This window comes from Oncorhynchus clarkii, chromosome 12, assembly GCF_045791955.1.
Source record: "Oncorhynchus clarkii lewisi isolate Uvic-CL-2024 chromosome 12, UVic_Ocla_1.0, whole genome shotgun sequence".
NCBI classification, from domain to species: domain Eukaryota; kingdom Metazoa; phylum Chordata; class Actinopteri; order Salmoniformes; family Salmonidae; genus Oncorhynchus; species Oncorhynchus clarkii.
Window position 1 is genome coordinate 50,001,013 of NC_092158.1, and position 27,548 is coordinate 50,028,560.

A 27,548-nucleotide genomic window follows, 5' to 3' on the forward strand; every position below is an offset into this window, starting at 1 on the left:
AAGATGGTTAAAATTGATGGGAAGATGGATGGAGCCAAATACAGGACCATTCTGGAAGAAAACCTGATGGAGTCTGCAAAAGACCTGAGACTGGGACGGAGATTTGTCTTCCAACAAGACAATGATCCAAAACATAAAGCAAAATCTACAATGGAATGGTTCAAAAATAAACATATCCAGGTGTTAGAATGGCCAAGTCAAAGTCCAGACCTGAATCCAATCGAGAATCTGTGGAAAGAACTGAAAACTGCTGTTCACAAATGCTCTCCATCCAACCTCACTGAGCTCGAGCTGTTTTGCAAGGAGGAATGGGAAAAAATTCAGTCTCTCGATGTGCAAAACTGATAGAGACTTACAGCTGTAATCGCAGCAAAAGGTGGCGCTACAAAGTATTAACTTAAGGGGGCTGAATAATTTTGCACGCCCAATTTTTCAGTTTTTGATTTGTTAAAAAAGTTAGAAATATCCAATAAATGTCGTTCCACTTCATGATTGTGTCCCACTTGTTGTTGATTCTTCACAAAAAAATACAGTTTTATATCTTTATGTTTGAAGCCTGAAATGTGGCAAAAGGTTGCAAAGTTCAAGGGGGCCGAATACTTTCGCAAGGCACTGTATATATATATATATACACATATACATATACACACACACACACACACACACACACACACACACACATATACATACAGGGATGGAGAGAGCATACAGGGATGGAGAGAGCGAGAGAGAGGGATGGAGAGAGAGAGGGATGGAGAGAGAGAGGGATGGAGAGAGAGAGGGATGGAGAGAGAGAGGGATGGAGACAGAGAGAGGGATGGAGACAGAGAGGGATGGAGACAGAGAGGGATGGAGACAGAGAGAGGGATGGAGACAGAGAGAGAGGGATGGAGACAGAGAGAGGGATCGAGAGAGAGAGGGATGGAGACAGAGAAGGAGAGAGGGTGAGATGAGGCGCCAAAGCAGCTGATGCAGCAGAGCAGCTGTTCTCTCAGCAACCATGAAGAGGGTTTAGTGAAGTATTTACAATTTTTATTTAACCTTTATTTAACTAGGCAAGTCAGTTAAGAACAAATTCTTATTTACAATGACGGCCTACCAAAAGGCAAAATGCCTCCCGTGGGGACAGGGGCTGGGATTCAAAATAAAAATAAATAAATATAAGGCAAAACACACATCACGACAAGAGAGACAACACTACATAAAGAGAGACCTAAGACAACAACATAGCAAGGCAGCAACACATGACAACACAGCATGTTAGCAACATGACAACAACATGGTAGCAGCACAAAATATGGTACAAACATTATTGGGCACAGACAACAGCACAAAGGACAAGAAGGTAGAGACAACAATACATCACACAAAGCAACAGCAACTGTCAATAAGAGTGTCCATGATTGAGACTTTGAATAAGGAGATTGGGATAAAACTGTCCAGTTTGAGTGTTTGTTGCAGCTCGTTCCAGTCGCATACGGGTGTTGTATGTGGAGGATGAGCATTTAACACAAAATCCGGGGAGGGGCCAGCTGAGTATAAGACTGTATCATCTGCATAAAAAGGTCAGCGATAGGCTTAGCAATGACAGGGGCATCAACCTTAAAGAAGAAAGGGTCTAAACCATCTGAACCAGATGTTTTTGGGGGTCAAGTTTCAGGAGCTCCTTTAGCACCTCAGACTCAGTAACTTCCTGCAGGGAGAAACTTTGTAGCGGGGCAGGGGGAAAACAGGGAGAAGCATCGGGATAGTCGCATTAGAAGGGTTGCGAGATGAGGAAATGTTGGACAGACAAGGAGGCATGGTTGAGTCAAATAGGAATCCTGACTTAATGAAGTGGGGATTAAAGATGTTACTGACAAGAAGCACATGGCTGACAACCACATCATCAACTTTAAGGGACATGTGCAGCTGTGAGGAGGAGGGTTTATTCTCCAGGTCTTTACCTGTTTTCCATAACTCCTTGGGGTTAGACCTACAGAGAGAGAACTGCTCCTTAAAGTAACTAACTCTGGCCTTCCATATAGCCCAAGTGCACTTATTTCTCATTTGCCTGAACGAGAGCCAGTCAGCCTGAGTATGTGTGTGCCGAGCCTTTCGCCAAATGCAATTATTGAGGTGGAGTAACTCTGCAAGATCACGGTCGAACCAGGGGCTGAATCTCTTTTTAATTATCATTTTCTTTATGGGGCCACTGAAAATATCAAAGAAGAAGATCCAAGTGTCTTTGACAGAGGGGATCAAGCTGATTCGATACCATTTTACAGAGAGTCCAGTTCATGAAGGAAGTCTTGCTCATTCACGTTTTTTAGGAAGCGTCTATGACAACTGGTCGTTTCACTGAGCAGCCATTGCGAACACAGGCTGTAAAACATTGATCACTAAGGTCATTACAGAAATCACAAGACTGATACCTATCAGGATTATTTGTGAGGATAACATCAAGAAGAGTAGCATTTTCTGCTTGTTTGAAGTCATACCTTGTGGGATTGGTAATAATCTGATAATAATCCATTGCTTTAGGACTTGGTCAGATGGTTTATGTCACAGTTTAGGTCACCTAGCAAGACAAATTCAGTCTTAGTGAAATGGGCCAGGGGAGAGTTTAGGGCAGGGAAGTTAGTGTTCTCTTCACTGAGCTAGACCAACATGGCCAAAAGAGCCTTAGTTGCCTGATGTCAAATGAAGTACACTGAATCTGCCAGACCCTAAACCTGAAGGTCTGGAACCGTGTTCATACAATATCTTCGAGTGCTGATCTAGGAGCAGGTCTCCCCTCTTATTCATTATGATTTAAAAAGCAAACTGATCCTTGATCATCAGTCCTACTCTGAAACGCTTTATGAATAAGTGCCCTGGAGAGAAGAGACTCTCTAGTGGTCTGGATATGACATCAGTTAGTCGATAAAATTGTCCTCTCTCGTCAAGGACAGAGACGGTGCCTCATCGATGTGCTCTGTAGTATCAAAGACCAATCTTTTCCACTGGAGGAAGTCAACAAATTATTGTAATTGGGGAGGTTGTTGCTTTCTTTAAATTGTCTGATGGTCAAACAACTCAACTTCCAAGGTCTTTGTAGATTGAAAGAAATAAAAACAATTGCACATTATTCATGTCTAGTACACATTTGCATCTCAAGAATTCAGCCCATAAGTGCTGTGAGTATCACAGAGGTTAAGCAGTCAATTTAGTCATTTTCTCTCACTCACTTCTTCTCTCTCTCCCCAACAGCACTGCTAGCAATTCGAACCGGAGCACGCCCACTTGCTCGCCCGTCCTGCGCCATCGCTCTCGCTCACCCACGCCCCAGCAGAGCCTGGAACCCAGTGGTGAGAACATGGTGGAGAAGGGCCACTCGGACCCCTCCTCTGACAAGGACAAGTCACCCTCCACCATAGAGCAGGTGGTGCAGCGCACCTACAGTCAGTCGGTACACTCCACCACACGCAGCCACGGGGGCAAGAACTCCAAGGTGAGAATGTGTGCCTGGACCAAACACACACTGGATGAAACACACATTCATGGGCCAAAACACAATGGTGTATTGGTGGAGAAAATGTATGTAATAACACGCTCAATTGATTCAAAGGTTAAGGTAACACACACATTCCAGGAGTGTTTCCCTCTATCTCAGACCTGTTGCCCTAACTTAGTTTAACTTCTTTGGTAATTAGAGAAACCATCCTGCCCTGGTCTGGACCCAGGTGCAAGTATGATACAAACACATAGGCGTCACATGACATCTCTAGCCTCTCTAGTCCACACTCTCACAACAAAAGAAGCAATCGTTGTACAAATGGTATAATTGATTACTTTCTCCCAATTGAAATCATTTACTGTAGAATATACTCCAATGCGGGTTGTCAGAATGAAATTGACAAGGTCCATCTGTAAAAAAAAATATCTTCCATTCGGTAGTGGATTTTGAAAACATGCATCTTTGTCAAGTACTCAAGTATACTCAAGTAGAGTACATTCGGAGAGTATTACAGCCTTATTCTAAAATGGATTAAATAAAACATTTTCCTCATCAATCTACACACAATAGCCCATAATGACAAAGCGAAAACAGATTTTTAGACAGAAATACCTTTGCATAAGTATTCAGACCGTTTGCTATGAGACTCAAAATTGAGCTCAGGTGCACCCTGGTTCTATTGATCATCCTTGAGATGTTTCTACATCTTGATTGGATTCCACCTGTGGTAATTCAATTGATTGGACATGATTTGGAAAGGCACACACCTGAGTTGACAGTGCATGTCAGAGCAAAAACCAAGCCATGAGGTCGAAGGAATTGTCCGTAGAGCTCTGAGACAGGATTGTGTCGGAACAGATCTTGGGAAGGGTACCAAAAAATGTCTGCAGCATTGAGAGGTCCCCAAGAACACAGTGGCCTCCATCATTCTTAAATGGTAGAAGTTTGGAACCACCAACACACCTCCTAGAGCTGGCCACCCACCCAAACTGAGCAATCGGGGGAGAAGGGCCTTGGTATGGGAGGTGACCAAGAATCTGATGGTCACTCTGACAGAGCTCCAGAGTTCCTCTGTAGAGATGGGAGAACCTTCCAGAGGGACAACCATCTCTGCAGCACTCCACTAATCAAGCCTTTATTGTAGAGTGGCCAGACGGAAGACACTCCTCAGTAAAAGGCACGACAGCCCGCTTGGAGTTTGCCAAAAAGCATGTCACGTCTGGGGGTAACCTGGGACCATCCCTTCATTGAAGCATGGTGATGGCAGCATCATGCTGTAGGGATGTTTTTCAGCGGCAGGGACTGGGAATCTAGTCAGGGGAAAGATGAACGGAGCAAAGTACAGAGAGATCCTTGATGAAAACCCTCTCCAGAGTGCTCAGCACCTCCGCATGGGGCGGAGGTTCACCTTCCAACAGGACAACGACACTAAGCACACAACCAAGACAGCGCGGGAGTGGCTTCAGGACAAGTCTCTGAATGTCCTTGAGGGGCCCTGCCAGAGCCCGGACTTCAACCCGATCGATCATCTCTGGGGAGACCTGAAAATAGCTGTGCAGCAATGCTCCTCATCCAACCTGACAGAGCTTGAGGATCTGCAGAGAAGAATGGGAGAAACTCCCCAAATACAGGTGTGCCAAGCTTTTAGTGTCATACCCAAGAAGACTCGAGGCTGTAATCGCTTCCAATTGTCCTTCAACAAAGTACTGAGTAAATGGTCTGAATACTTTTGTAAATGTGATAAGTTTTCTATTTTTAAAACATTTGCAAAAATGTCAACTTGTTTTTGCTCTGTCATTATGGAGTATTGTGTGTAGATTGAGGGGGGGACGGGGGACTTTAAATCGCTAACGTAACAATGTGGAAAAAGTGAAGGGGTCTGAATACTTCCCCAATGCACTGTATATCATACTAATGTTCTTCTCAACCTTTTTCATATCCCATTCCATGCTGATGTTGCCTTACTTCCACTCTCAGGAGTTGACTGTCCGTCACTGCTTTTGTTTGCCATGTTTACTTTTGAGACGTGGTTGCTACATTTCTTCACCACCTGAACAATCATAAAACCCCCCACAAGCCAAGTCTGTCACTTGAACTGTTTTAGTTCCTTATATTTGCTCTTTTTGTTTTCTGATTTTCTTTGTTCTTCTTCTCATGCATGCTAGTCTCACAAGCGACTTTCCAAAGTAAGCATCGCTCTCTTTTTCTGGTTTTTCTCCTCCCTCCTTCTAGCTTGTACTCATGCATCGTGACTTGCCACTATCTCTGCGATAAGCTAATTGTTTTTCCTTTATGCCACCCTACATTATGCTAAACTAACGTGCACCTCTATCCTGTCTTTACCTATCCTACCCTATGCAATCCCGCCCTACTCTACCTGATGAGACTACCCAAAACTCTCTATGCTAAGCTATGTTAGCCTTATCTAGCGTACCACTTACTAACCAACTATATTAGCCTACCCTTGCACTGACCTGATCTCATCTCCCTCATGCCATGCTAGCTAGAAGCGTTAACTCATAATGTCCTTTTAATGCTGCTAGAGCAGATGTTAAAATGGTTAACCATGGTAACCGGAATCCCTCAGACTATTCAACATTACCCTAAATGACTGTTGCTCATCTTTCCATGCCTCGATCACACTGCATTATCCCATCCTACCTTAAGGGTACACTCATCAATCTGATGTCCTCATACAGCGCTGGGGGCCACTTCCTGTTTACAGACAGAATTCAAATCTGCCCAGACTGACACTATTGGCTCTTTTCAATATATGAACTCCCTTGAGACATGTCCATCATACAAAGCAGGGTCACGTCCTGCTCACAGACATTAAAAAAACCAACTGAACTCTAGTGATCTTTAAGCAGGAAGTGACCCCGCTTTGTAGAAGGTCAAATTGCAGTGTACCCTTTTTATCCACCCGTCTCTACATTTTCACTGCACACATAAGACTGAAGTTCCCGACCTTAGATCCTAACTTGTTACAGCTGGATTTCATAACTCACACTACTAACGGGAGATTACACAGGAGTGCCAAGCTACAATAAATCTGCTTGCAACTAATAAACAGTGTAATGAAACTAGCAGACCAGCTGATCTGACACTTACGGTGTTAAACCAGCTTGACACTGGACAGTGGAAATGGCGTGGGAAATGGTCATTGTCTGCGTTTACTACTCCCGCCCCAATGAAACATGCTATCAGGAACAGCGAAATCGAAAAATATACATGGAAGAATATGACATATTACAACAAAAAATAATAATTTTACTGGAAATGTAGTATATGTCAATTACTTGGATTTAGTTAACACGTTTATTTACAGACAATTAGCCTTCTTAGCCAAATTATGCCTACAGCGGGGCTACTCTTCTGCAAAAAATAAAGTTATTGAAGACAATTTTAATGAAAGTGATACGTAATGCAACATGTGTGATAGGCAATTTAAATAGCGTTATAAACAAAGCACTCTGATTCTTTGGTTAAGATAACGACATCCAAATAATTAGAGGTTACTCTCCCTACCACATTTCCTTCCAATTCAGACATTGTTTCTTCAATAAAGTACAATATGCCACTGTAGACATACTGGCCTGGAAGAAAATATAAAGGTTCACTATTGAGTGTTAGCACGTTGTTCTACAAATAAAGAAATGTCCGCTATTCACAGCATAGGAAATGTTACTCTTCACTCCCAGCCTACCCACAAACAAGATTTAATAAAAACAATATCATTTGTGCAACTTTAAATAACTACTACAATACAATATCAATTTACAGTACATTCGAAAAGTATTCAGCCTCCTCCACATTTTGTTACATTACAGCGTTATTATAAAATAGATTCAATAGTTTTTTTCCCCCCTCGTCAATCTACAAACAATACCCCATAATGACGAATCAAAAACAGTTTGAGGGATTTTTTAAATGTATTTAAAATAACAGAAATAACTTATTTACAAAAGTATTCAGGCTGTGTGCATAGGGTCGTTGTCCTGTTGGAAGGTGAACTTTCACCCCAGTCTGAGGTACTAAGCGCTCTGGAGCAGGTTGTCATCTCGCTGTACTTTGCTCCGTTTATCTTTCCCTCGATCCGGACTAGTCTCCCAGTACCTGCCGCTGAAAAACATCACCACAGCATGATGCTGCCATCATCATGCTTCACCGTAGGGATGGTATTGGCCAGGTGATAAGCGGTGCTTGGTTTCCTCCAGACGTGAAGCTTGAAATTCAGGCCAAATAACTCAATCTTGGTTTCATCAGACCAGAGAATCTTGTTTCTCATGGTCTGAGAGTCCATTAGGTGCCTTTTGGCAAACTCCAAGCAGACTGTCATGTGCCTTTTACTGCGGAGTAGCTTCCATCTGGCCACTTTACCATAAAGGCCTGATTGGTGGAGTGCTGCAGAGATGATTGTCCTTCTGGATGGTTCTCCCATCTCCACAGAGGAACTAGACCCCTACAGGGTGACCATTGGATTCTTGGTCACCTCCCTGACCAAGGCCCTTATCCCCCAATTGCTCAGTTTGGCCGGGCGGCCAGCTCTAGGAAGAGTGTTGGTAGTTCCAAACTTCTTCCATTTAAGAATGATGGAGGCCACTGTGTTCTTGTTCTTCTCAATGCAGAGGAAATGTTTTAGTACCCTTCCCCAGATCTGTGCCTCGACACAAACCTGTCTTGGCGCTCTACAGACAATTCCTTTGACCTCATGGCTTGGTTTTTGCTCTGTCATTCACTGTCAACTTTGGGACCTTATATTGACAGGTGTGTGCCTTTCCAAATACTTGTACAATCAATTGAATTTACCACAGATGGACTCCAATCAAGTTGTATAAACATCTCAAGGATGATCAGTGGAAACCGGATGCACCTGAGCTCAATTGTGAGTCTCATAGCAAAGGGTCTGAATACCTATGTAAATAAGGTATTTCTGTTTTTATATTTAATACATTTGCAAAAAAAAGTCTAAAAACCTGTTTTCGCTTTATGGGGTATTGTGTGTAGATTGATGAGGAAAAAAAATGGATACTTTCCGGATACTCTGTCGTTTCAAATGTCTGATGTGTAGCTTACAGTTCAGGACTATTTCCTTTTCCCCTCTTGATAAAAAATGTTTTATTAGGACAAGTAAAAACATTGATGTATTAAATAAATCGAAAATGAAAAATGTATCCTACACCATGATTTCATTCATATGGTGTTTGAGTTGGTTCGTTGCCTTAATAGATTTAGGAAATTAAATACAATATTTCAGTTGTTTGGAATGATTGTCAAAGAGAGAAATCGCCCTTCGCCTGCTTAAATAGCAAGATTAAAATGTTCCAATGATAATACCCACCAGAAAGCAAAATCGTCTTGATAAATGTTAGTTGCAATCAATCAGGACTAGAACATAACCCCGACATCCGCGTTATGGAGCGGTATATCAGTGGCGGATGATGGTTGCAATTGAGATCAGCTCTGCGAGTGATTTTACAGCGTATTGATGGTATAACGAGAGATCAGCTGGTGATAACCTAGTTGCCATCAGTGGTTGCAATTGCCTCAAGGAGTTTACTAAGAGTCTATACTAAGAGTTGGCTATACTAAGGGTATACTAACGTATACTTGGTTGTGACCATACGGCCTTTGTTATCTTAACCTTCTTTCACTTCTCTTGACCTTGCCTAACCCCTTCTCATGGTTGTGTTCATTAGGGCACGCAACATAAAATGTTTTAAAACGTTTTGCAACGAAAATGAATGTTTCTTATTGAACAATGCCAGATAGTCCCTGCCGTTCTCAGTGGGTTCTCTTCTGTTTTGTGCCTAATGAACATGACCTAGCCTTCCTACCCTACTCTAACACTCTTTCCTGACAACATCATGATCCCCTATGTGGCCCTCTTGTCTGAAATGTTCTGTGTTACAGGTACTGAAGTTGCCCCTAGATGCTGATCTTGGGTCAGTTTTTGTATTTTCCCCAATAATGGTTAAGGTTGGGGGAAGCTGATCCTAGATCTGTACCTAGGGGAAACTTCACCTCAGAGCTACTGTTCATACTGTTTCTTTACTTTGATGGAGTACCACGCTGTATGAGTGAAGTCTGTTCTGTGGTGTTTTGTAGCATTGCTGTGGTACCAGGACAGACCCCGAGCATGAGTATTTGAAGGCATGTACGCACACACACACATACACACAGATACACACGCACACTACTTCGACTCCCACCAACCACCACTAACTTGTAATACTTTCTGAACAAGCTAACATATGGAAGGGGAAAAGTTTAAATCTATATTTTTGGGGTGTTTTGACACTTTATTCAGACAGTGATAAAAATGATGTGGGGAGACAGGAAAGTGGGAGAAACAGTGTAAAGAGTGGATGCAGGGATTGGACCGTGGTCTCCAGTGGGGAGTTGTACATGTGACATGTGCCAGGGAGTGTTACCGGTACACCATGGCTCGGCACATAGAAGGGGAAAAAGTAATAGACATTCACCGTTGTTCACTGTCCTCTTAGTTGGAGGAGCACACACTCGCCACACACTCATATCTTCAGCCTCTCCAGCCTCTGAGTTAGAACAAATGGGACACAAGGAACATAATCGACAGCCTCAAACGGGCTTGACTCCCTTTTGGAACACCATAACAGCTACCGACAAACCATCCACATTCCAACTCTGTCATTCCTTCCAGTATGTGTCTTAATGTATGTAATATGCAGTGCCTTCAGAAGGTTTTCACACCTCTTTTCTACATTTTGTTGTGTTACAGCCTCATTTAAAATGAGATTTTGTGGCACTTATCTACACACAATACCCCATAATGTCAAGTTTCTACAATTGAGTCAATAAGTATTCAACCCTTTTGTTATGGCAAGCCTAAATAAGTTTTAGAGTAAATATTTGCTTAACAAGTCAAATAAGTTGCATATCAAATAGTAAGGTTTAACCAGATTTTTAATGACTACCCCATCTCTGTACCCTTCAGTCAAACAGTGAATTTCAAGCACCGATCCAACCACAAAGACGATGGAGGTTTTCCAATGCCTCACAAAGGAGGGCACCTATTGGTAGATGGGTAAAAAAAACATTGAATATCCCGTAGAGCATGGTGAAGTTATGAATTACTCTTTAGATGGTGTATCAATACACCCAGTTATTACAAAGATACAGGCGTTATTCCTAACTGAGTTGCTGGAGAGTCAAGAAACCGCTCTGAAATTTCACAATGAGGCCAATGGTGATTTTAAAACAGTTTATTGGCTGTGATAGGAGAAAACAACTAAAGATGGATCAACAACATTGTAGTTACTCCACAATACTAAACTAAATGACAGAATGAAATGAAGGAAACCTGTACAGAATACAAATATTCCAAAAGATGCATCATGTTATGTGTATGCTTGTCATCGACAAGGACTAGTGTTTTAGGATAAAAAGAAACGGATCTGAGCTAAGCACAGGAAAAATAATCATGGGCAAATATTGTACAATCCAGGTGTGAAAAGCTCTTAGAGACTTACCCAGAAAGACTTACAGCTGTAATCGCTGCCAAAGGTGATTCGACAAATGTATTTATTCGGGGGGTTGAATACTTATCGAATCAAGATAAATTCATTTTTTATTTTCAATGAATTCAACAAAAGAAAAATAAAATTTCTTCCACTTTGACATTACAGAGTATTTTGTCTAGATCGTTGACAAAAAAAAAGAGAAATACTTTCCGAAGGCACTGCACGTCTGTACGTGTCGTCTTAACTCTCTCGTCTCTCATTTGCATGACCGCTTTTGTCTGTGTGTTTATTTTCTTTCCAGTATGACAGACTAAAACTGATTAAAGTAAGCGCTCATCTTTTCTTTAACCCTCCATTAGCCCTCTCAATCTTGACCCCTGCTTGTGACCATATTTCACCTCAAACAGTAGCTCAAAACTACTTGTCCTTGGTTCAGTGTGCTCCAAACGTGAATCTCCTAGCGGGTGTAACTGGTTACAATGAGGTCATTATGACGTCATGGTTAGGTTGCGTACTCGTTGTTGCACATTCACTCCCTTTTCATCTTTTTTTCTTTATCGGGGAGGTATTGAGCAAAATGAGATGTAGGGAGAAACAGAATTGAAAGTTGCAGGGCAGGTTTTACAACCCATGCCCAGACAGGCAATAGGTCATCTGGTGTCAGCAGCACTACCACTGGACCTGACCCCAGAACTTTTTTAGTCTTTCTTGACCTCATCATGGTTGTAACAGAGACCAGTTGGTTGTAGTCTGGTTATAGGATGTTTTCTCAACTACAAAACAAGTTAACAACCAGAAAAAATCATCAAAGGGATGTTGAAGTTCGGTTGTTTTATGTGTAATATGGATGATTCATTTGTAACAGAATATTTTTTACACAATTGAAGGCAGCTCATTGTAAGCTGCTATCATAAGAGGCCTTCATACATACAGTTGAAGTCAGAAGTTTACATACACCTTAGCGAAATACATTTAAACTCAGTTTTCACAATTACTGACATTTAATCCTAGTAAAAATGAACTGTTTTAGGTCAGTTAGGATCACCACTTTATTTTAAGAATGTGAAATGGCAGAATTATAGTAGAGAGTTATTTATTTCATCTTTTATTTCTTTCATCACATTCCCAGTGGGTCAGAAGTTTACATACTAATTGAGTGTATTTGGAAGCATTGCCTTTAAATTGTTTAACTTGGGTCAAACGTTTCAAGTAGCCTTCCACAAGCTTCCCACAATAAGTTGGGTGAATTTTGGCCCATTCCTCCTGACAGAGCTGGTGTAACTGAGTCAGTTTTGTAGGCCTCCTTGCTCGCACACGCCTTTTCAGTTCTGCCCACAAATTTTCTATAGGATTGAGGTCAGGGCTTTGTGATGGCTACTCTAATACCTTGACTTTGTTGTCCTTAAGCTATTTTGCCACAACTTTGGATGTATGCTCAGGGTAATTGTCCATTTTGAAGACCCATTTGCAACCAAGCTTTAACTTCCTGACTGATGTCTTGAGATGTTGCTTCAATATATCCACATAATTTGCCATCCTCATGATGCCATCTATTTTGTGAAGTGCACCAGTCCTTCCTGCAGCAAAGCACCCCCACGATATGATGCTGCTGGATGGTGTTCTTCGGCTTGCAAGCCTCCCCCTTTTTCCTCCAAACATAACGATGGTCTTTATGGCCAAACAGTTCTATTTTTGTTTCATCAGAACAGAGGACATTTCTCCAAAAAGTACGATCTTTATCCCCATGTGCAGTTGCAAACCGTTGTCTGGCATTTTTATGGTTGTTTTGGAGCAGTGGCTTCTTCCTTATTGAGCGGATTTTCCGGTTATGTCGATATTGGACTCGTTTTACTGTGGACATAGATACTTTTGTACCTGTTTCCTCCAGCATCTTCACAATGTCCTTTGCTGTTGTTCTGGGAATGTTTTGCACTTTTCGCAACAAAGTAAGTTCCTCTCTAGGAGACAGAACATGTTTCCTTCCTGATCGGTATGATGGCTGCGTGGTAATAATTTGGGATCAAATATGCTCTGAAAGCAAACATGTTGACATGAGTACCCTGATATCGGGGAATTTGTGCCATTCTGAAAAAATTGTAACAATTTTTTCAGAATGGCACAAATTCCCCGATATCAGGGTACTCATGTCAACATGTTTGCTTTCAGAGCATATTTGATCCCAGATCCCATGGTCTTTATACTTGCGTAATATTGTTTGTACAGATGAACGTGGTACCTTCAGGCATTTGGAAATTGCTCCCAAGAATGAACCAGACTTGTGGAGGTCTACAAATTATTTTCTGAGGTCTTGGCTGATTTCTTTTGATTTTCCCGTGATGTCAAGCAAAGAGGCACTGAGTTTGAAGGTATGCCTTGAAATACAACCCCATGTACAACTCCAATTGACTCAAATGATGTCAATTAGCCTATCAGAAGCTTCTAAAGCCATGACATCATTTTCTAAAGCCATGACATTCTAAAGCCATGACATCATTTTCCAAGCTGTTTAAAGGCACAGTCAACTTAGTGTATGTAAACTTCTGACACACTGGAATTGCGATACAGTGAATTATAAGTGAAATAATCTGTCTGTGATCAATTGTTGGAAAAATTGCTTGTGTAATGCACAAAGTTGATGTTCTTACTGACTTGCCAAAACTATAGTTTGTTAACAAGAAATTTGTGTGGTTGAAAAAACGAGTTTTAAAAATGAGTTTTAACTTCTGACTTCAACTGTATCTAGGATGCTCTATATTCCCTACATAGTGCACTTCTTTTGAGTTGAACCCTATGGACCCTGGTAAAAAGTAGTGCACTATAGGGAATATGGTGCCATTTAGGATGCACACCTAGTCTTAAAGTCTACTACAATGTCATATATGGACAAGATCTCTTCTTATCAATAATTGAACTTTTGAGTGTCATCATTTCCCCCCAGTTATTAATATGCAGCCCATTGCTGCTCTCCTGTGGTGTATATGAGTATTGACTTTTATATTTACTTCTTACATACTTTTCTAAGGTTTTGTTAGCAGTGTGATAGGCTAGTATGTTATTCTGTATAAGTTGTGGAAGCTCTTTTGTGTGTGCACTAACCCATGTCTCATGTTTCTCATCTTTTTTGTCTCCTTCACCTTGATGTTTGTAACCACAGAAAAGCCAGAGCTGGTACAACGTAAGTCTCTCTACCTCTTCTCCGACCTCTTCTGGATGAGCTGTTTTTTTTACTGTGTGTGATATGTTGCATGTTTCGTTGACACAGTGGGTTGGAGCAAGGCGCTTGCATTTGTGAGTTTGATTCCCACATTTTGTGTGTGTGTGTGTGCGTGTGCGTGTGCGTGCGAAGTTGCTTGGGATAAAAGCATCTGTTAAAATTACCATTATGACCATATATACAGTATTTCAAAGTGATATGGGTAAGACAGACATGTGGTCTGACTGTGTTGTACTTTGTCAGTTGATTGATGGCTGACTGTTGGGTATCATGCTATACCTCATCTTTCTTCGAATGCTGCTATTGGCTGAGCATGAGAACAGTTATCATTTTTAACAAAGGATGAAAGAGTTTGAATTCTGTTGACTTGCAACCCAACAACACCCACAACCAACATGAAGCAAAAGGTGTGACACATTTTCCCATTTTAAACACATATTTCTGAGGCAGGCAATCTCATGTTGAATGATTGGATGTGAATGAATGATGTGCTGTATGGACACCTCACCTAGGCTACTTTGCTTCTTCTCCATATATCATTTTAAAATAGAAGTCATGGGGAAACCAATAGAGAGAACAGTTGCTATGCAGATTTGAAAAGACCTGCCTTTGAAGTACTTCCCCTACAAATTATCTATCAGCACATACCTGGTAATGATTACATTCATTATTCATATGAAATTATGAATTCACTTTTAATAAATGAAAATCACGGCTCATTTAAATGCCATTAAAGTAAACATGAACATTTCCTCAATTGCGATTCACCTGGTGAATAGGGAATACACATTTAACAATGGAGTTGCCTCGTGGTATATTTTTACCATGGGAAATGGAGAGAGATTGGAGACAAAGGACATTCAGTATGAGACGACGTTGTTCTGTCATGTTTTCTGTGTGTGTATGTATGTGTTTGTATGCTTTTATGTCTGTGTATATGTGTGTGTGTGTGTGCTGAATACGTTTGTGTATGCATCTGACTGCAACTATGGCCTGTGTGCCCTTGGACTACAGATAAGCAGTGAAGCTGACAAAAGGTCCATTGTGGAGCGATCAGTCGATCGCCCCACCACCCTCTGATGAATCAAGCTGACTTTTGTTCTGTGTATCAGGACTGCGTCCCAAATGACACCCTATTCCCTACATAGTGCAATACTTTTGACCAGTGTCTCTTGTCCCCTGGTCAAAAGTAGTGCACTATAGGGAATGGGGTGCAATTTGTGATGCCATCACTGAATGAGCCTGATCAATGCAGATCCAACCCCATGACTAGAATTACCAGCCTGTCATTCCCACGCCTGCCTTTTTCTGTTTTTAGTTACCAAGTCTGCAGTATATTATATGAACATTACTGTGTATTTGAATTGTCATGTACTGTATGAGCTGTGCTGACTATCAGTATTTGTCCAATAACAAATGCTTGTTTCTGTTGTCCGTTGCATTACAGTGTGCCGGATTTAGTTAATGCTGGTGAAGATGTAGTGCGATGCACTTCCTGTTTCTGAATATCAACAGGAAGTGTGAATTAGGATGATGTGAATTAGGGACACTGTTTTTTCAGTGTCAGAGGAGAGTTGAGTTGTTAGTCCATTGAACAAACATGGTAGCCTACATCTGTACTTTACATTTCGTGCTGTCTGTCACTTTTGGGCCTTTGGTGGTGTAGTAAGACTGGGTTTGCACTCCAGCAATGTTCTCCTCAGCAAAACATCACTGACGCTTGAGTAAAATGACCAATTCTGGCGTACACCGAAATCTCAGTGCTTCATGTGGTGTGCAGTGAAGTCACAAAGCAGAATTTTGCTAAGCCTCTTTGGAGTGTGCCTATAGTGAGTGTAGAGTGTAAATCCAACCTAACTGGACTCCAGTGATTTACGGCGGCATGGCTTGCATCCAGGTCAGTGTGTCCAGGTCATGCCTGATTGGATATAGATGAGGTGTGTCTGAACCTAACGGTCTGTAGTGGCTGTAAAACAAACCAAATCTTTGGCCATAAACCGCAGTATGTCTGAGCAGCTGAGAAGCCATTTTAGGTATTGTTATTTGTTTATTTAGTAGGATCCCCATTAGCTGTTCCAGAAGCAATGTCCCTGGGTCCAAAACGTCTTGTATTTACTGTTTACAGTCTGTGTGGTTCGAGTTCAAGTTGTAATAGTCGTATGTACGGGATACACGTGGTATACACCATCCAACAAAACATTTACAAGACAATACAACAACAATAATAAAATATAAGAATAGGAACTGAAGTAAATGGCTCAGTAGAATAGAATAAACATTTTAGCATAAGTATGATACAGGAAGGCACAACATTATAGGCCACATTATGAGGATAGGATACATTATGAGGGTAGGCCACATTATGAGGATAGGCTACATGAGGATAGGCTACATTATGAGGATAGGATACATTTTGAGGATAGGCTACATGAGGATAGGCTACATTATGAGGATAGGATCCATTTTGAGGATATGCTACATGAGGATAGGCTACATGAGGATAGGCTACATGAGGATAGGCTACATTATGAGGATAGCAAACATTATGAGGATAGGATACATTATGAGGATAGGATACATTATGAGGATATGATACATTATGAGGATTGGCTACATCAAATCAAATGAAATCACATTTTATTGGTCACATACATATGGTTAGCAGATGTTAATGTGAGTGTAGCGAAATGCTTGTGCTTCTAGTTCCGACAGTGCAGTAATATCTAACAAGTAATCTAACAATTCCCCAACAACTACCTAATACACACAAATCTAAAGGGGTGAATGAGAATTTGTACATTTAAGTATATGGCAGAGCGATGGCCGAGCGGCATAGGCAAGGTGCAATAGATGGTATAAAATGCAGTATATACATATGATATGAGTAATGTAAGAAATGTAAATATTATTAAAGTGGCATTATTTAAAGTGGCATTGTTTAAAGTGACTCTCATGCACTGACCATAGAGAGCCCTTGGTTCTCTATGGTGTAGTAGGTCCGGGTGTGACTAGGGGGTGTTCTAGGTTATATATTTCTATGTTGGTGCTCTTGGTATGGTTTCCAATTAGAGGTAGCTGATGTTCGTTGTCTCTGATTGGGGATCATACTTAAGGGTTCCCTGTTCCCACCTGCTTTGTGGGATATTGTTTTTGAGTGAGTGCATGTTGCACCGCAGTACTGCACGGTTGTTGTTTGTGTCTTGGTTTGTTTTAAGTTTCACTAAAAATAAAGTTTGTGGAACTCAATGGCCTTGGTCCGTCTCTCCACATGTTCGTGACTAGTGACCATTTATTACAGTGGCCAGTTATTGGGTCTCAATGTAGGCAGCAGCCTCTCTGAGTTAGTGATTACTGTTTAGCAGTCTGATGGCCTTGAGATAGAAGCTGTTTTTCAGTCTCTCGGTCCCAGCTTTGATGTACCTTGCCTTCTGGATGGTAGCAGGGTGAACAGACTGGTTTGGGTGGTTGTTGACCTTGATGATCTTTTTGGTCTTCCTGTGACGTCGGGTGCTGTAGGTTTAATGGAGGGCAGGTAATTTGTCCCCTAGTGATGTGTTGTGCAGACCGCACCACCCTCTGGAGAGCCTTGTGGTTGAGGGTGGTGCAGTTGCCATACCAGGTGGTGATACAGCCTGACAAGATGCTCTCAATTGTGCATCTGTAAAAGTTTGGCAGGGTTTTAGGTGACAGGCGCTGTTGCGCCTTCTACACCACACTGTCTGTGTGGGTGGACCATTTTAGTTTGTCTGGGATGTGTACGCCGAGGAGAATAGGCTACATGAGGATAGGATACATTATGAGGATAGGATACATTATGAGGATAGGAAACATTATGAGGATAGGAAACATTATGAATATAGGATACATTATGAGGATAGGATACATTATGAGGATAGGCTACGTTATGAGGATAGGATACATTATGAGGATAGGATACATTATGTGGATAGGATACATTATGAGGATAGGATACATTATGAGGATAGGATACATTATGAGGATAGGATACGTTATGATGATAGGATACATTATGAGGATAGGATACATTATGAGGATAGGATACATTATGAGGATAGGATACATTATGAGGATAGGATACGTTATGATGATAGGATACATTATTTTTTATTTTTTATTTTTATTTTACCTTTATTTAGCCAGGCAAGTCAGTTAAGAACAAATTCTTATTTTCAATGACGGCCTGGGAACAGTGGGTTAACTGCCTGTTCAGGGGCAGAACGACAGATTTGTACCTTGTCAGCTCGGGGGTTTTGAACTCGCAACCTTCCGGTTACTAGTCCAACGCTCTAACCACTAGGCTACCCTGCCGCCCATTATGAGGATAGGATACATTATGAGGATAGGATACATTATGACCACGAGGTCTAAGAAACACAGACCTCTCCACACAGCCAGAGAAATGAAGGGGAAAAGAAACGGTAAAAGAAAAAGGGGATAAAGTGAGAACTGTGCAGTTTCTCTGCATGACAGCCCAAATGACAGCACCTCTTCCCCATCAGGAGGCTAAACGGATTTGGGCATGGGCCCTCAGATCCTCAGAAAGTTCTACAGCTGCACAATTGAGGGCATCTTGACGGGTTGCATCGCCGCTTGGTAAGGAAACTGCAAGGCACCCGGCCGCAAGGCGCTACAGAGGGTGGTAGTGCATCACTCCCTGTCATCCAGGACCTTTATACCAGGCGGTGTCAGAGACTCCAGCCAGCCAAGCCATAGACTATTCTCTATGCTACCGCACGGCAAGTGTTTACCAGTGCACCAAGTCTGCAACTAAAAGGACAATGAATAGCTTCTACCCCCAAGCCATAAGACTGCTAAACAAGACTGCTAAATAGATCATCAAATGGTGACCTGGACTATCTGCATTGACCTTTTTTTGTACTAACAACTTGTACTGGCTCTATGCACACACACTGGACTCTACCCACACACTCATACATACTTACTGACACCCCAACACACACACTGGACTCTACCCACACACTCACACATACTTACTGACACCCCAACACACACACTGGACTCTACCCACACACTCATACATACTTACTGACACCCCAACACACACACTGGACTCTACCCACACACTCATACATACTTACTGACACCCCAACACACACACTGGACTCTACCCACACACTCACACATACTTACTGACACCCCAACACACACACTGGACTCTACCCACACACTCACACATACTTACTGACACCCCAACACACACACTGGACTCTACCCACACACTCATACATACTTACTGACACCCCAACACACACACTGGACTCTACCCACACACTCACACATACTTACTGACACCCCAACACACACACTGGACTCTACCCACACACTCACACATACTTACTGACACCCCAACACACACACTGGACTCTACCCACACACTCACACATACTTACTGACACCCCAACACACACACTGGACTCTACCCACACACTCACACATACTTACTGACACCCCAACACACACACTGGACTCTACCCACACACTCACACATACTTACTGACACCCCAACACACACACGCATACACACACTATACATACGCCCACACACACATAACACGCGCAGACATGCATACTGAAGCCACACACACACACACACACACTTTCATATTTACCACATATGATGCTGCTACTATCTATTATCTATCCTATTGTCTAGTCACTTTACACCTACCTATATTTATTCTGAACCAAATATAAATGCAACATGTAAAGTGTTGGACCTAATGAATTTATTTAAACTGTAAAAACCCTTGCTGTGTGTCTCTCCGACATTTGTAACATTGTTTCAATGTTCAAATTCCATCTCCAGCTGTCCCATAGTAATGAATGTGTTGGGAGTTGGGACGAGACAGACAGGCAGACAGCGTTTCTCAGCCAGTCGAAATCATGAATCAGCTGGCATCATTTTTTATGGATATATACAAAGAAATGTCAATTGAAGAAAGGTCAAATGAATTGAAGTGCAGCTAGTTTGATGTCTTTCCAGCTTCAGGTTGAAGTTACTGTTTTAGCTGTGTTGGCTAGCTCCTCTGAGCAACAGTGTCCTGACGATAGAACACATTTTCTATGCCAGGCGAAATCGCACCTCATTAGCTCATTGTTATGGATGTATCCAAGTAAATGTCACTAGAAAACAGCTTAAACAAATGGAAATGCAGCTACTGTGGTTATTCTGGCTGCACTGTTTGATGTGACTGTAAATTAGATATAGTTGGCTAGCTAGCAAGCAAGGGATAAGACTGTTGCCAGCCAATTTGGCAATGGAACATTTAGAATGAACAACTAGGTCGCGTCCATAGATACAGAACAAAAAGACTGAATGTCTGGGTTGAGTCTCCAGCAACCAAACCGATAGAACGAACGACCAACCGGTTTGGGTAGCAACCCTAGATTTGTGACTGGACTATATATTGTGTAAGGATGAAATAGTATGAATAAATTCATCAAAATATATTTCAAAAATGAAAATATGTCCATCATTATTTGCATATGTTGGTTACCCGTTGTATAAAAGTGTTGGTTACCCGTTGTATAAAAGTGTTGGTTACCCGTTGTATAAAAGTGTTGGTTACCCGTTGTATAAAAGTGTTGGTTACCCGTTGTATAAAAGTGTTGGTTACCCGTTGTATAAAAGTGTTGGTTACCCGTTGTATAAAAGTGTTGGTTACCCATTGTATAAAAGTGTTGGTTACCCGTTGTATAAAAGTGTTGGTTACCCGTTGTATAAAAGTGTTGGTTACCCGTTGTATAAAAGTGATTGGCACGGTGCCAATATCTTCAAAACACCGACTTCGAGGGCATTATCACTTAAAAACACAAAACACAGTCAACTATAATAAGCACATTCTTCGTTATTAAAACCTATCACCACTGCCTGAACTGCCCTAGGGACACATCTATTCTAAATGTATTTTGGAGATCATTCCAAACATGTGAAGCAAGAAAACTAAAGGCTGACTTACCAAAGGAGTCTCAAGAGTTAGCCAACCCTGTGAACGGGTTTGATAACAAACCATTTTGAAATATTTAAAAGTGAAGTTAGGTAAGTTGGCTAACTTGTCACTTTGAATCTGAACAGTGAAGTTAGGTAAGTGGGAAGCTTGTAGAACGGGGCTTTGTAAATAAAAATAAACGGAATGATGTGATCTGTGTGACTTCACAGAGGTAACATAAAAAAGGATCGGTATGTAAGCATTTCACTGTTCTTCTACACCTGTTGTATGCCAAGCTTATGACAAATAAAATGGGATTTGATTTGAAACACACCCAGTCAATAGACAAGCTGTAGTCGACTATGGCTGCCCGTCTATCATAGGGTTGTTCACACAGCCTAAAATAGCATATTGTTCCAGGTGCATAGTGGGAAAAAAACATATTGTTTCTAGTCTCCGCAATGTGTTCAATGGACCTTGACTTCAACCATTCTATCATTGGCGGTCTTAACAGAAGAGAAAAGGGGAGAGGAGATGCACCCAGTCACCCCACATGCACCCAGTGACAATGATATATGTAGGCTATTACCCTACGCACTGAGTCATGTTCAGTAGAGAGAAAACATTTTAAAACAGAGTGAAACGTGGAGGGACCTCTTACACTTGTCCATTAAGACGCACTCCTTTTCATTTTCTATTTCAAAACGGTTTTGCTACAGTGTGTCTGACCTGAACACGTCCCTGGTTCCTTTGGGTAACGTCACAGGGAGACTGCAAGGTCTCAGCCAGATGTTTGTGTGGAGGGGGAGGGGAGAGAGAGCGAAGGTGGAGAGTCAGGCGGGGGGGGGGGGGGGGCAGTGTAGATGCATGAATCACCTATTCTGGTAAGTGTAGGCGCCACCGACGGCCCTAACTCCAAATCCCCGTCCATCAGAGGGTCTTTGGAGTTCATTCACCCCATGTCCTGAGAGATAGGGAGTGGGAGGGAGAGAAAAAGATTTGGAGAAAGAGAGCGATCTGGCTGGGGAGTTGTCCTTGGCAATACTACAATGTTTACACTATAGATAAAACACACACACACAAATACATACAATGGGTACTTCTGTGTGCTGCTCTCTCTCTCTGCACACAAAACCTCTGAATTCATGGTTGCCTCCCTCACTTTTCCAGGAAAATAAATTCACACTGTATCATAAGGGGAAAAACACACACACACACACACACACACACACACACACACACACACACACACACACACACACACACACACACACACATTGATTCCTGTGTATCCTCTGGGTCTTCACATAGAGACCTATAGGGGTCAACTCAGTTCATTGAGGAGGCAAAGAAAGGGCTTTTTCAAGGAAGTCAATTGGTTCTCTAAACTTCCTGAAGTGTTGTTGTGATGTGTTGGGCCACCATGGGGTGGGGTAGAAACAGGCTTTCTGACAGGCTGAGAAGGAGGGAGAGAGAAGGAGAGAGGGAGGGAGGGACTGGACAAGGAGGAGGAGAGGGAGAAGGGTTTTTGGACGGGATTCATACCCATAAAACCATACAGGCACCCACGGCAGGCACACACAAGCACACTGCTCAAAACGCGCACACACTCACATTGCAGAAACACACAGACACACTCAAACTCACTCCTGCTGCACTCAAGTACCCCTCTACACCCACCCCACCCACTGGGCTAGGGCCCTCCCTTTTCCCCTCTCTCGCTCTCTTTCTCTCTTTCTCTTTTCTCTCTCTCCCTTAACACAAAAACACACTTACACACTCGCTCCTCCTACACAGCTTTTTTGTTATAAAGCAGAGAGAGAGAGAGAGAGAGCGCAATTTCAGCAGTAGGACTAGAGTCCTGGTATGAGCTCTGTTGTGGTTTGCCTGGTCAGTAGTGTGCAGTGGTTCGTGTGGTCAGTCACAGGGTTTACACTCTGTCCTGGGATGCACTGTTGACCACTTTCATTGATGAGTAGCTGGCCCTTCACTGGACAAGCTAAAGCATGCCAGACTGGCCAAGAGGATTTTTCGGTTTTCTGCCCTCTCACTGAGGACAAAGACTTTGTTGTGTGTGTGTGTGTGTGTGTGTGTGTGTGTGTGTGTGTGTGTGTGTGTCCGTTTTCACACATTGGAATACGACTGAGAGTGAGAGAAGGAGAGAGAGCGAGAGGCGACTGCTCTTTTTGTTTCGGGATTATATTTTGATTTGCTCAATTGGATTTTTAGATGTTGAGACTGCTTGAGCTGGGCTTGTATGGTTTCTCGGTGTCCGTGTGGAAAGATGTACTTTTTTCCCCCTCCATGTGGATTGTGTGTGTTTTGATATGTTGGGATAAATATTGCTTTTGGGAAGTCATTTGAGGAGACCGTGCCTTTCTACAGCACCTTTGGAGGTATCGCTCTCTGAAATTTCTTTGAGGATGACGGCAGTGTCTTAGCTCCCTAGGTTTCTCTATCCTGGTCGTAGAAGATGGCTCTAAACTCCATGTGAAGAGGACTGTTTTAAACCAACGTCTTAAAAGCAACGCTGGTCCACCCATTAATTCCAGACTACAAAGCATTGTTGCATTTTCCTCTGAAATCTTTAACTGACTGGAGGCTTGTCCTGTGTTTGTCCCAGGTGTTAACCTCGTCTTAACCTGGGTTAAACTTGGTCCTGACTTGGTCTTAGACCGTTCTTAACCCGGACCAACTGGCCTCTCAAGACTTACGAGGGGGGGATCAACTTTCCCCAAAAACAGGAACAGAGAGAGAGGGTGGAGGGTGGGGGACATTCCCATTCCAGAAAAAGGGGTCTCCTGCTTTCCTGAGTGTAAAATGCGTTTCTCAGCTTAAATTGTGGACACATGCCTAACTGTACTTTATGGATTTATCAGAGTAATTATTGACACTGGCTGTCATCTGGAGTTCTTGCCATCTCCCAGCCTGGACTTTTAGCTGGAGAAAGGAGTAGCCTTCCGCTTGCCACTGGTCACCAGGGTTTACATGAGTTACATGTCAGTCATGAATGTGAGTGTGTGTGATAGCAGGGACACCTATAGTTTCTAGGTTCTACCGTTTTCGGAGCGTTAGGAAACGTTCACACTCCTTCGTTCTTGAGTACTGAGTTTTGAAATATGCTGTTAATAAATCTGTCTTTTTAAGTTATGCTCCGCACCAAAGCTCTGCTAGCTGCCTGTGGTGGTCGACCTGTAGTTGTGACAGATATCGTTCCAGATAGCTCTGGTTCCCACTGCTCTCTGGGAGGGTTCAGAGACGTGTTGTATTATTTCTGACCATACCAGAGGGGGGAGAGAGAAAGAGAGAGAGAGAGAGGGAGGGGCTGATGACAAACAACCACTCCCCCGAGGGCTGAGGTTACTGTAGGTCAACAGCAGCATCGGCACTGTGTGTGTGTGTGTGTGTGTGCGTCCGTATGTGTGTGCGCGTCTAAGGGAGCAATCAGAATCATAAAAAAAGCCTAAAAAACACTTGGCTCTCAGAGACGGCAAAGAATTCCACTCCGACGACAAAGGGGGAATACCAGACCAGCACCGACCACTCTCCAGGCTTAGAGACACTGCTCACACCTCTGACCAGAGAAAAAAGAGAAATAAAATAAGAGGGAGGGGAGGGGTGAGAGCCAAAAGAACATAGAGGCCCAGGCCATGGATATTTCAGTCAGCATGGACACAGAGACAGAGAATGGGACAGATTGGGAGTTTCTGTCTGACTGGGAAGTTATCCCTAAGCCACAACACGATGAGACCCAGGCCGAGGCCTGGGCCTGGGAGACCTGGGACTGGGAGTCAGAGAGGGTCCCAGACGTAAGTCACCCTCCATTGAGCTGGGGTGAAGATGGGTGTGGGGGCGGAAGGGTGTTGGTGCTGGGGGTTACAGTTTGAGAATTCCAAGCGGATAATCTAGTCGGGGCTACCTCTGTGCTGTGCTGCAAAGTGACTTGTGGTCTACATGCGGTCGCTGTCATTATTTTGTACGGCTTTGGGGTTGAAACAGGATTGCTGAAGTGCAAGTGCAGTGAACCTCGAAGTTTCTCTAAACTCTTAACTCCCCAACTCATAAACTTCTCATCTCCCTGTTTAGAAAGTATCTAATCCAGTGCACTACTTTTGACCAGGGCCCATTTGGGACAGGACCTTAATTGCTCAGAGTGTTGCATAGCAATGAATCACTAGAGTTGTTTTGGTCTTTATATTTATTTAATTGTATTTATTGAACCTTTACTTAACTAGGCAAGCCAGTTAAGAACAAATTCTTATTTACAATGACAGCCTACCCCGGCCAAACCCTAACCCGGACGATGCTGGGACAATTGTGCGTCGCCCTATGGGACTCCCAATCACGGCCGGTTGTGATACAACCTAAAACTGGACTGCGGTTAGCTACGGCTCCGTGGTTCAGAGCCAAGATGAAGATGAAGGTGAAGATGTTTGACTTGTACTCTTTTCACATCAGTGTACTAGGGCCAAATGTATCAAGGGTCTCAGAGAATAAATTATTTTAGATCACAATGAATAAAATTGCCTGGAGATGGGGGCACCTGTTCCTAGATCAGCACTCCTACTCTGTGATGCTTGTTAGATAATACATTGCCTGGTTTGGCGTCCGCCATAGTTTCTGGAACCGTGCTACAGAGGACACTGTAAAATAAAAAAAAGGGGGCCATACGGTATTATCGGCATAATCGTGTTGAAAGGGTACAGCTCTGTCAGGAGCCATTTGAGACAAGCCCTGTGTGGAGAATGTATCAACATACTCTTAACAGTGAAGTGTGGATGGGCTTTCAGTACTCCAGGTGGTCCGATGTTTTAGAAAGTGAGGCTGGTCTTTTCTAGAACCGTCTGCCTCAGAAAATACCTCAGTGATGAGCTAAAGAAAGAGCTTGTTTGATAGCCCTGAATGTATTGTTTGATGTGCAATTTTCACCTCGATGATCAGCTACATATTTGAGCATGTAAGCTATAAGCTATAATATCCAATCACTAATACAGTGGGGCAAAAAAAGTATTTAGTCAGCCACCAATTGTGCAAGTTCTCCCACTTAAAAATATGAGAGAGGCCTGTAACTTTCATCATAGGTACACTTCAACTATGACAGACGAAATTAGAAAAAAACAATCCAGAAAATCACATTGTAGGATTTTTTATTAATTAATTTGCAAATTATGGTGGAAAATAAGTATTTGGTCAATAACAAATGTTTATCTCAATACTTTGTTATATACCCTTTGTTGGCAATGGCAGAGGTCAAACGTTTTCTGTAAGTCTTCACAAGGTGTTTTGTTGCTGGTATTTTGGCCCATTCCTCCATGCAGATCTCCTCTAGAGCAGTGATGTTTTGGGGCTGTTGCTGGGCAACACAGGCTTTCAACTCCCTCCAAAGATTTTCTATGGGGTTGAGATCTGGAGACTGGCTAGGCCACTCCACGACCTTGAAATGCTTCTTACGAAGCCACTCCTTCGTTGCCCGGGCGGTGTGTTTGGGATCATTGTCATGCTGAAAGACCCAGCCACGTTTCATCTTCAATGCCCTTGCTGATGGAAGGAGGTTTTCACTCAAAATGTCACGATACATGGCCCCATTCATTCTTTCCTTTACACGGATCAGTCGTCCTTGTCCCTTTGCAGAAAAACAGCCCCAAAGCATGATGTTTCCACCCCCATGCTTCACAGTAGGTATGGTGTTCTTTGAATGCAACTCAGCATTCTTTGTCCTCCAAACACGATGAATTGAGTTTAACAAAAAGTTATATTTTGGTTTCATCTGACCATATGACATTCTCCCAATCTTCTTCTGGATCATCCAAATGCTCTCTAGCAAACTTCAGACGGGCTTGGACATGTACTGGCTTAAGCAGGGGGACACGTCTGGCACTGCAGGATTTGAGTCCCTGGTGGCGTAGTGTGTTACTGATGGTAGGCTTTGTTACTTTGGTCCCAGCTCTCTCCAGGTCATTCACTAGGTCCCCCCGTGTGGTTCTGGGATTTTTGCTCACCGTTCTTGTGATCATTTTGACCCCACGGGTGAGATCTTGCGTGGAGCCCCAGATCGAGGGAGATTATCAGTGGTCTTGTATGTCTTCCATTTCCTAATAATTGCTCACACAGTTGATTTCTTCAAACCAAGCTGTTTACCTATTGCAGATTCAGTCTTCCCAGCCTGGTGCAGGTCTACAATTTTGTTTCTGGTGTCCTTTGACAGCTCTTTGGTCTTGGCCATAGTGGAGTTTGGAGTGTGACTGTTTGAAGTTGTGGACAGGTGTCTTTTATACTGATAACAAGTTCAAACAGGTGCCATTAATACAGGTAATGAGTGGAGGACAGAGGAGCCTCTTAAAGAAGAAGTTACAGGTCTGTGAGAGACAGCAATCTTGCTTGTT

The 27,548-nt window shown here is 42.6% G+C and overlaps 1 protein-coding gene across 1 annotated transcript in view; it reads left to right on the forward strand.

Moving 5' to 3' along the window:
- Positions 1-27,548, forward strand: part of LOC139420769 (protein Aster-B-like) — a 98,561-nt gene that overhangs the window by 55,207 nt on the left and 15,806 nt on the right. Inside the window, exons 3-7 of the mRNA XM_071170998.1 lie at positions 3,232-3,472; positions 5,644-5,664; positions 9,587-9,631; positions 11,282-11,305; positions 14,135-14,155. Coding sequence (XP_071027099.1) covers positions 3,232-3,472; positions 5,644-5,664; positions 9,587-9,631; positions 11,282-11,305; positions 14,135-14,155 — 352 coding nt within the window. The remainder of the gene's footprint in view (positions 1-3,231; positions 3,473-5,643; positions 5,665-9,586; positions 9,632-11,281; positions 11,306-14,134; positions 14,156-27,548) is intronic.